General features: G+C 46.1%; 1 protein-coding gene across 1 annotated transcript in view; it reads right to left on the bottom strand.

Moving 5' to 3' along the window:
- TRIM45 (tripartite motif containing 45) overlaps window positions 1–174 on the bottom strand; it is an 8,863-nt gene extending 8,689 nt beyond the window's left edge. The window contains exon 1 of the mRNA XM_009330238.1: window positions 79–174. Within this exon, the coding sequence (XP_009328513.1) occupies window positions 79–174 (96 nt within the window). The remainder of the gene's footprint in view (window positions 1–78) is intronic.
- Window positions 175–11,433: the final 11,259 nt, after the last annotated feature.

Genomic DNA, 11,433 nt, shown 5'->3' with positions numbered 1-11,433 from the left:
CCCCCGCCGCCGCCGCCGCCTCCTCCGCGGCTCCTCCTCCGGGACGGGACTGGGAAAGGCGGGCAGTGGGGGCCCAACCGCCCGCTTTGTCCTCGTCCTCCTCGCCGAGGCACCGAAGAGCTTCTCCAGGTGCTTGCCGCCTCCGACAGCTCCTGCCTTTTCCGAGCCGGTCATCTCGGAAACGGCCCCCTTCCCCACCCTGCCGTGGGTAGATTTGGTGTTTCCAGTTCTTCCAGCTCAGAACTTCACCACCTGACCCGAGCCTGCTCTGCAGGCGGCCTCTGACCGGCCTTTGCAGTTGGTCTTTGCAGACCCCTTGCCGGTCTGCCGGTTGCCTTCAGGCGTTCGTTGTTTTTCCTTCTGATCAGCAGTGAACTTGCTGAACAGCCGAGGAACGGTATCAGTGAAACTTGAATAGAAATAGTGCGACACAGCCAGGCTTCCCAGTGACTGCCCACGGAGATTGGCTGATGACTGTATTGATTCACTTCGCCTGGGAATTATGAATATTGTAGAAGGCAGGCTTTGAAATCAGAATGTCATTGAAGTCCTACATGAAGCTTCTTGGACTTTGATGGTATCTACGTGATTGCTTTTATCAGTCTCATTTGTAAGCTCCTCAAAGAATGAAGTCAGATTTTTTTTTTTAAAGAAAGCTCTTTTCTATAAAACCATGTTGACTAGTGCTAATGGTACTCATATAATGTGCTGCTTTCAGCCCTTAATGACTGAACTTTGTACCAACTTCTCGCTTAGTTTGCCTAGGACCACGGCTATCTTATCTGTCCTATCCTGCTGGCCCTTTTGAATACCAATGTGACATGAACACCGTTTGAGACTTCTGGATTTTAAGTTCCCTAAGTTGTATTAAAAATCAACAAGCAAGGATCTCCTCCAGTCAGGTTTTTTTGGGACTGCTGAGTGCAAATTATCTAAACCTACTGATCTGTAAATACTTAACCTGTAACGGATGCTAACATCCCTCTGATGGATAATGGCTTGACAAAGACATCGTCTTCTTTGTGCAATACACTCAAACATTTCTGTGTCTTTTATGTCATAATATGAGATCAAGGTTTTAGATCACGATCAAGTGTTTACAACCTTGAAGCTGATCAAAAAAGAAAGATGTTCTAGCAGCCTCCTTCAGATTAACTATTAGCGAGTGAAGTGGTTAGAGGTCAGAGAGGATAAAAGTGGCAGTAATTGTGAGACAAGATGGCTTGATAACGGTATTAGACATTGTGGCAGAGAGGAAAGGCTGGTTCTTTTAATCATGCTGGTGAAAGGAATAGCAAGTGACACTGTAAAGTGTGGGCGTGGGAAGAAAATGGGAGAAGGCTCATAACGTTGCCCTTGCGCAGAAAAGGTGACCTACCTAGAGAACATCTTCCATTGCTGCAGAGAGATGGTGAAATAAGCCATGGCTGGCAATTGCAGAGGAAATCTGAGATCCCACCCCAGCTGATCTGATCATCTGCCCTGAGACTGAGCAGGTTGGAGTACAGGACAGATCACTGCTGAGTAATATATCTATGAGTCATCAGCACCCAGCAGTAGCAACCTCTGGATGACTAGAGGAAGTCGCAGTGAGATGGGCTGGAGAGAATGATCACGAGAGCCTCGTGAGATTCAGAGAAAGAAAAGAGAAGCAGAAATGCCAAAAAAAAAAAAGCTAAGCCGGTGGCCTGCGAAACGGGAGCTGCATTAATACAAACTCGTGCTTCAGTTTTGATTACACTCCCCGTAATACTGCTTTCTTGGCTATTGCCAGTCAGTAGAAGAAGCCCCTATGCCACCAAGTTCTAAATTGTGGAAGGCAACTCAATGGACATGTACGCTGGTGCCCTGTGAATATCTTCAAGAAACATATCGGGCTGCAAAGCACTGCGAGAATTGGATTGGCTTCGGAAGCCCTCTCCAGTCTTGAATTACTCAGAGTTTGCTTTGTAACTGGACAAAACGTAAGGATGAAAAAAAGAACATGTTAACCTATAAACACTGATGGGCAATGAAGGAGCATAGTTACAAAACTGAAACAATGAAAATGTGTCATTAAAGTTACACTAAGCAATAATGTTTTCCTTTTGCTGCATTTCACGAGAGTTGATGGATGGCTAATTATCCTCATTTGACCCAAGATTTACTTGAAATGGAGTCTTTTCAAACTCGTTTTCCTGCTCCTATTGTTAAAGATGTCTGTCGGAGCCTCTCAGAGTACTTGCTCTGAGTTTCCCCTACCACTTTCCCTGCCAGCTCCTTCCTCTTTTTCCTGTTTATTTGCTTCTTGTTTCCTACCATTAAGCACTGGATCATCACACAGAGACATGGAAGAGTTGATGGTTTCCTTTCCCCTTCCCTTCAAGGACTCTTGACTAATTGCTAATTAGCCCATTCTAGGGAGAGCTTTACGCCACTTTCCTGTTTATATTTTTCTGAAGAAATACTGGTAAAACTTTTTATATCATGTACCAAAAAATCTTTAAAGCATAATTCCTTCCTAGACTCATTGTGAATAGTGTGCGTATAAACCATTCATTACATTTGGAATGGGATGCCTCATGCTTCCCTGTCCCTACCCGTTAATTTTAGGGAGCTGTTTCTGGATATCCTGCCGTAAAAAATGAACTGAAAAGGTGGTGAAGCCAAAGTCATTAGTGAACAGGACAGCGAGGAGCAGACCTGCAATCCCCAGGCTTGCAGAGAAGTCCAAGATGACTGATGATAAAAAAGAAGCTCTGAAAGTTATTCAGAAAGAAATTATTAGAGATCTTGTTGACAGAAAACAGAGAACCTGTCAAAGTGCCACGGCCTGGGTTAACAGCAGCCAGAGGAAGGTGGAAAATGGCTTATTTGCGGAGTGTACAAAGAAAAGAGAAGTGAAACAGGCAGTTGGCTGCTTTCCGGTTGACCAGCAAGTCCAGTTTTACTGTGGATTTGTCAGCCCTGGGAGCTACTCTGTTTCAGAGACTTCTCTGAACATGGCAGAGCCGCCAGGCTGGTCTTCTGGGAGTACTTGATGCATCATTACTTGTTTCAATCAAACTGGTTTGTGTTGTCTATTCCCCAGCCACCCAGCTAGCAGTTCCTCCCGTTTATATCAACCTCACCTGGAAAATCCAACAAAGGATTTACAAACCATTTCCCAACCTAGGCAGAATCTCTTCCTCATTCAACTAAAGATGCATTTAAAATTATGTGGTATTTGACTGGTGGGAGGAGCATTTCCATACTGTTCTTTCAGCTTCTGATCCAAGAGTCTATTATTATCAGTCTATTTACCAACACATAGAGGCTGGTGTCTTCCCCAGCCCTCACTTTCTGCATCTAGCCTGATGCCCAAGGGTTCTCAGAGTGTGAGCACCTACACTTACCCCACTTGAGGCCAGCCAGAGCTTGGGCATTTCCCACCTCCTGGGAGCCTGGGCTGCCCACGATGCTAGGGTCTATCCCAGAAGGATGCCATGCCTTCATTAGCTGCGTGGTGCGGTTGTGAGGATAGGTGGGACAGGAGGGTGGCAGGCTCAGACAGAATAGGCATAGTCATGCCTATGGGTGAAACCGCCTCTCCTTCCTCACGCCGGTGCTCATCCAAGCCTGCCCTCAGCACAAGGTGTGAGGCAAGTTTGGATCTGGTAACAGGCTCATGGTTGGGTATAAAGTATAATGTAGATGTCATTAATGTGCTGTCTGCAAATGAGAGCCTCCCCTGGCTCCAGGTTTTGTATGTATAGTGTCTCAGACACGGTTTTTGTGTGTGGCTAGTTATAAAGAAAATGCCTTCAGTTGCATTCATGTGTCCCTATCTCAGCGCAAACTTCCGGGTTGAGTCTGTATCTCCTTTGACTCCTGCAGCAGTCTAGCTGCTGGACAGTGCCCTATAACTTGTGGGGCCACACAACTGTTGTTTTTTCTTTCTTCCCTATCAGGTGGCAAAGGTCACTCCCATCAGAGATGAAGGAGTAGGACTGCTCTCCAACATGGCAAAATCAAGCTGCAGTGAGCAAGTCTGCCTTCGGAAAAGGAGGCGCCAGTTGACCTTTGCCTGTGCTGGGCCTGGAGGGCACATGAGCATGTTGCCGCAGGCCAAGGCTCACATGACAGTTTCTGCAAGCTAATGGCATGGGGGAATGTGACAGCTGCTGCAGAAAGACAACACCGATCCCCTGCTGGGGGATACCGCTTGGGATGGAGAGGGAGGACTTCTGCCCTGGGATCTCTCACAGGTTGTCTGCAAGGCATTTCTAGGGGTATTCACTCTTCGGAGAAACACCTTCACTACCAAACATCTCCCTTCACACATATACTCATACACTCTCTCTCTTTTAAATTTGCTAGTAGCTTTTTCTCTTCAGGCTGGTGTTGAGCTTAAGGGACTAAACTAAACTGAAACTCAAGAGACCTCATTTAACGTAAGCCCAAGTCTCTTCATTTTCATTCCAGCTTCTGAAGTACATTTCCATAAGCTGCTGTCACACATCAAACCCACGGTCCAGCAGAAGGAGAGGTGGAGGAAGAAGGCAGCAAAACAGCACACCTGGCAGACTAAACCTGTGTTGCTCACCAGCTAATGGAAGAGGCACAAACACCACACACAAGCACTTGGCTTTACCCTGAAATAGCAAATTGGAAGCGGATACGGTAGAGAGATCTGGTAACACATGAAACATAGAAAGAAAACAGCAAAAGAGATGGGTGGGTCTCTCTTGTCCTCCAGATTTGCGACAGGAAACACAGAGTTTGAGGTGGTCAAGCAATATTCCTTTCAGCTGGCAGCGGCTCTTTGAAGACAAAAGCAGCTGCAGCTAAAACACCCAGCAACACTGGCTTTGTGCAGACTTGCCTTTGCTGTGGCCTCTGACCGGACGTTCTTGCTTTCCCCCCTCCCTGCAGCTTTCCAGCCACCTGCTGCCACTTTCAGCTTTCTGCTGCTATATATATTCTTTTTAATCTCTCCTGAATCCTGCCTACATTTTTTGAAGGGAAGATGAAACTGGATTTTTTTTTCAAGCCACGTTTTCTAAGGAAGCAAGTTTTATGTGATCTGTCAGGACAATAACCTTTTTTACCTCCCCGTATTTGAGACAGGGGAAGTGATGTGAAAGACTGTAAGTTTCTACATGCAAAAGAAGATTGATAAATAAGACACTTAATACACTGAGAAGACAATGGAGCCATTCTTCTTTCCCTTTGCTGCCAGGACCATGAGAGACAGGAGGGTATTACAGTAGGATATTACATGGGGATGCAGCTATTACAGTGGTGGCAGGGGGCAATTAGAAAAATGGGGCAGCACTCCAGAGAAAAACAAGCTGAATTAGTTCTGCTGCTCACAGAGCAGCTACAAATCCTATGATTGAGACACGTGTGTGTGGGGAGAACAGAACCTGCAGCAGAGAGTGTCTGTGGGGCGAGCGTGTAATATCAGAATGTGGTGGGTCGCTGGTGGGGTCACTGAGACAGCATCCCAGCACCAGTACGGCATCCCCACCTGCAGCATCCTTTTGCCTGCCCCATGGCCCCCCAGGCTAAGCACAGCCTCTGTGTGTGCACAGGAGGAAGGGTGTCAGAACAGGACTTACCCTGCAGCACTAGAAACAAAAACCTGGCCTTGCTGCGGGGCAGTGAGAGCAGGGAACTTGCTTAGATGAGGTTTGTGGTCAGTATGAGACCTGACAAAGCAATATTTTTATGCATGCATATATATATGTGTGTGTGTGTGTGTACATATATTAAAAAAAAAAAAATCTGACTGCCTGAAGGAAACTGCAACAGGTTTGCAGGAGAACTAGTTCCCTGCAGGAACAGATGTCAATCTAATGAGTGTCATTTTGTTTCAGACAGGTACAGGCCAGCTGCAGCTGTGCGTAGCAGGCCAGCCTGCTTATCACATTTGTTCCCAGGCAGGAAAGCTTGAGCTGGCGAGCATGCATCTACTTTCAGTGTAGCTCCCCTGCTTCCTTATTTGCTTGACTTGCCCCAGGCTTCTCTTCCCTCATTCACCCAGCTCCTTTCCTGTGCCTAATGCACTGCACCCAATCCTGTTCAGTTTCTTGGCAGAAAGCAGAACTGCATAGGGCAGGGGCAACCCAAACTCTATTTTCCTCACTCTGTGGCTATTGAGACCTTCTGCTGAAAAAAAAAAAGACAGCAGAAGAAAGATGAGTATTAAGGTTTTCACTCAGGTGTCCCAGCAAGAATTTTGGCTGCTTTGGATCACCTCTCTACTCCAAGATGGCTCTTCCTAAGCACCTCATTCCCTATTCCTGCCTCAGAAACTCACCCAGGTGCTGTGCAGGGGAGTACAGAGGAGGCACAGACGGGTATTCGCAGAGACAAGGGTTTTTTTGCCTTTTTTTAAGCTTTTGCTGAAACTATGCTTGGCAAGCTCACAGGGCCGAAAAGAGGCACTCGCCCTTTTCCTCTTTGGTGCTGTCTCAGTTGCACCACCCAGCAGTTCTCAAGAAGATGGGGCTAGACAGGAGCTTGTGACTAGTTGTTATTAATGGTGAAGTAACTGGGGCAGGGGAGCAGGCGCAAGCCCTAGCCCTGGCAGCTCTTCAGTTCAGCTCCACCCCACCCAGAGCTGGAGGTCCCCTTCTCTGCAGCAAATGGAGGCTACGGGGAGTTAGAAGTGCCTTGGCTGTAATCTGGAGCCAAGCACTCGTTCTGTGCACTGCCTTTTCCTGCCTGCCTGTCGTGGTTTAACCTCAGTCGGCAGCTAAGCACCACGCAGCCGCTCGCTCACTCCCCCCCACCTGGTGGGATGGGGGAGAGAATTGGAAGAGCACAAGTGAGAAAAACTCGTGGGTTGAGATAAAAACAGTTTAATAATTGAAATAAAATGATAATAATAATATGATAATAACAATAATAATACACAAAGCAAGTGATGCACAGTACAATTGCTCACCACCCGCTGACCGATGCCCAGCCAGTCCCCGAGCAGCGGCCCCCCCAGCCAGCTTCCCCCAGTTTATGTACTGAGCATGACGTCACGTGGTATGGAATGTCCCTTTGGCCAGTTTGGCTGTGCCCCCTCCCAGCTTCTTGTGCACCTCCAGCCTTCTCAGTCGGTAGAGCATGGGAAACTAGAAAGTCCTTGGCTAGTGTAAGCATTACCTAGCAACAACTAAAACATCGGTGCCTTATCAATTTTGTTCTCATCCTAAATCCAAAACACAGCACTGTGCCAGCTACTAGGAAGGAAATTAACTCTATCCCTGCCGAAACCAGGACACTGCCCCACGCCTTCTTACTCCTCACCCAGAGAACTGGTGGGTTTGAAGTGAAAGGTGAGAATCACCTGTTCTTTCTGTGCTCAGAAGAAACACTCCTGAGGCAATGCACTTACTTACTTACACGTCTAAGAACTGAAATACAAGGAATATATGTATTAATACTTCTATCTGTCCATTATTAGCATGGGAAAAGAGATTCTCTTCAGAGAATTTTGGATTCCTCTTCCACGTTATGCAAAGCCCCCCCGTCCCATTAGTACCCCTGTATTCAAGGGCCAAAGAAGGGATGATAAAAGAACAGGAGGCTTGCAAATCCTGCCATGGGACAGGACCACGTACAAGGCAGCTGTCAGGATGGGGTGCGCTCACCTGAACAGCAGAAACGTAAATATCTTGAGGATTTCCTTGATCAAAACTTGTCCTTCTAAAGAGCAGAGGTGACCCAGGACTCCTCAGTCTTGCATCCACTCAGGGGCACATCTTTCACAGTCCTGGGGCACCGTGTCTCTGAGACCAGCCCACGGGTGAGGCAGTGTTGTGCTGGGACTAGAAAATGTGGAATTTTCCACAGCTTGCTCTGTGCCTCAGCTTCCCCAGCTAAAAAATTGGTTAAGAATGCTTTTGTGGAGATCTCAAGTTCTTTAGATAACAAACACTATGTAAAAAGCTAAACATGCATCACGCAAAGGGACATCTTTAGTATGTGAAAAATGATTCCCATGCCTCTTCCCACACATACTATTCTGGCACACGACTGCAATTCCAAAACAGCAAAGCCTGGGGCTGCGACAGCTGCGTGCCTCCCAGCCAACCTGCGCATCCTTGTTTTCTATAAGGTGCCGGTTTGGGTCTTTCTTTTTTCTACTCTGTATCCAAATTTGTTCTGTTTACCTCATTCCACATTTAGGGTTTTGCAGACCCAGAAAGGCCCTGCGGAATGGGTAGCCGCACTTGTGCCTGCACTTTCATCTTGCGTAAAGAGAACAGGCATTCATAGAGCTGTACGTGCTGCCCCGGACAGACACCCCTTGGTCTACCCTAAGAATTAGACTAATAAAGTATCACAGCAAAATGCAATACAATGCCTTAGGGAAGCAAGCTAGGTGCCATGCACAGAACAGCAGAGATTTTCCAGCTTCGAGGCACTTCCCAGAGCTCTGCTCAGCAGAAGCAATGCTGCTGGTTGCAGTGGAAGCGGAGCACAGCCCCAGCAAATCAAAGAGGTAGGAAGTAAGTGTGTGCGAGTGTGTGTGGTGAGGGAGGCGGTGCAAGGTTGTTTCTGGATCTCAGCAAGAAAGGCCCAACAACAAACGGCTTAATAAAATAACTTTCAATAAGACAGAATAATCTTGTGTCCCTCCAGATGCTGGGAACCCCATGTTCATGCATCATCAGATGGACCCTGGATGGATTTCTCCCACGGCACACTGCATAGGTCCCATCCATGGAGAGAAGCTCCTTTTTGGTCATTGAAGCTATTAGAATTTTTTTCTTTTAAGAGAACCATATATTAATCATTTCTACAGTAGAGTTCATGTAGGAACTTCCTGCTGCACTGTTAGATAAAGGCAAGGCCACGCAGGTGGTGCAGTCACCAAGCGGGAGCTGCCCGCAGGTTCCTGTGTTGCAGGGGGCTGGGTGTGTTTATCCTGCAGCCACGGGCTATGTGCCGCACAGCACAGCCTGAAGGCCACGCTGTACGGGCAGCCCAGCGCAGCACAGGCTTGCCCCTACCCAGGTTAACCATTACATGGACACATTATGACAAATATTTTTCCATCCAGTAGATCCATTTTTTAAACTTCATCTATCCCTCTGTCCGTGTCCCTAGAGGCATAGCTTTATCTCTGTGGCAGGCTAAAAGTGCAAGCCTGAACGCTTGAACAGGAAATCTTGTTTGCAGAACATTGGGTTCAATAAGGGTTGTGCAGGGACTAGGTTTAGAGAGACACAGGAGTTGTGCTGCTGCATGGAATCCCTCATCTAGCCTTGACAGTTTACAGTATTTCCATTCAAAGGCACAAAATAAGTTGTGCCTGCAGAAATGTGTGGATAAACCTCTGAAAAAGCAGCTTGTTAGTCCTCAGTATGATCACATGCAGGTATTACAATGGAATAGTTGTATCTTATAGTATAGACACTGCAAAGCCACATATGTATGTCACAGCTGGTCTGACTATCCAGACACCGTATTTCAGCTCTCAGGAGGAGCATCTCTAAAACTGTGTGCCTGAAGTTTCCCTTATTACGTAAAACTCCTTATGTCTTGTGTTCTTAAGATAAACAAGTCGCAGATAAAAACATCCCAAACTTTGGCAAAAGCAAGGCACTCAGATACCATGGGGTTTAATTAGCCTCAGGCATTTAAATTTATTGCACTACACAAAAATTTAAGCCTTAGCTTTTTTCCAATACTTTTTCTAAGATAAATAAAGCAGCAAATTTTTATTAACGCATTAAGGTGATCAAGCATCTCACAGTAGTAAAATATTCCAATATTCTGGACGTATAGAGCTCTGCACCTTCCTCTCCCTTTCGGTCTAAGCGTGGCTCTAAAAGCATCCTTAAATTAGACCTTGTTTTGTCATAGTAGCCTTCCCCTCTCTGTGTGGTAGTCACAGAGGTTCTTCAGGCTGTAAGAGAGACCTCCTTCTTTCCATGTCAGCAGCAGTCCCTGTCACCTCAGAGCTGTAGGGCTACATCATTATCATGAGGGGTGGTCAACTTAACACCCACCTAGACGACATGAATCAACAGTGCCAGATTGCTGCCTTAGTGGAGTTGGCAATTCTGAATAGCTAAAGGTTTCGGAGGGAAATACTCTCATTTGGACTTTTCTGTTTGAAAAGTGCTTATGGACTTTGTATGTCCTCCTAAAGCCTAATGTAAAACAAAAACTAACATGTCAGACCTACAGAATTTTCAGTTTCCCTCTAGAACCTGGAACAAGTGGGTGTAAGCTTAAAACCAGAAAGTAAGATCTGTTTCTGGGCTTCATCTCTCAGCTATTTATCGACTATTTAACATTTCAAAAACAAAATAAAACCCAAACAAGGCAACACATTGCACAGAGCCTCCTTTCATGTAACTGCAGAAGCACTAATGACTGTGAAAGAGGAAACAATCAAAAACCCAAGAAAAACCCCTAGAGTTTTCCCATTTCCAAAAATAAAATGGAACTGCTATCTGCAATGAAGTTTTTAATTTAGAATTTTGTAATCAAAATGTGTATAGGAAACTTTCCCATGCTGCCCAAGGGAAACATTTTCAAAGGGAAACCAATTCCTATGTGGTACACCTGATAAAAGAGGACGACGAGAGAAAACAAAGGCTGCAGCTCTTCTCTGTACCCGCTCTTTACTATTGTGCTTACCGAATGTCCTTCTGCTGACATTTAAGACAAAAAGGAAGAACATGAAAGGCCTGGGAAAAAGGAAGCAAGGCAGCAAAATGTTTATCATGCGAAATCAGAAGGTCATTGGCAATAAAACACACTGCACTGACAGAGCACTGGGACTAGATGATACCAGCCTTTCTATGATTTAACACAATTGAAAAATGAAGATCAAATGAAGCCCTAAAACTTTCTCCTTCATCTGATATGAAAAATCAGATGTGTTACTGCTGGCAACAGCTGCAGTTTGTTGCTCGGTCTAGAACAGGCAAAAAAACCCCAAGCAGTAACATAGTTTCTCAGCAACTGCCTTCAGCTTTATACTAGCCTACCGAGTTCCAGCGAACACACTTCCACCACACCTCAGCTGCAGCTTGTTTTTAGCCATGAAACCCCTGTGACCCCAGACTGAGCTGTAGAAGGCTGCCTACCCCCAGTCACAGGATGTGGAGGAATTGGTGGGAGGGTGACTGGAGACAGCCGGTAACATGTTCCTGCCTTCTGAGATGATGTTGTGGTTTAACCTCAGTCGGCAACTGAGCACCACGCAGCCGCTCGCTCACTCCTCCCCCCCACCTCCCGGTGGGATGGGGGAGAGAATTGGAAGAGTAGAAGTGAGAAAAACTCGTGGGTTGAGATAAAAACAGTTTAATAATTGAAATAAAATAATAATAGCAATAATAATAATGTAATAATAATAATTAATAATAATAATAGTAATAATACACAAAGCAAGTGATGCACAGTGCAATTGCTCACCACCCGCCGACCGATGCCCAGCCAGTCCCCGAGCAGCCG

This window comes from Pygoscelis adeliae, unplaced genomic scaffold (assembly GCF_000699105.1).
Source record: "Pygoscelis adeliae isolate BGI_AS28 unplaced genomic scaffold, ASM69910v1 Scaffold120, whole genome shotgun sequence".
Taxonomy (NCBI): Eukaryota; Metazoa; Chordata; class Aves; order Sphenisciformes; family Spheniscidae; genus Pygoscelis; species Pygoscelis adeliae.
The sequence above is the reverse complement of the archived record's forward strand: the minus strand, read 5'-3'. Positions and strand labels throughout refer to the sequence as shown.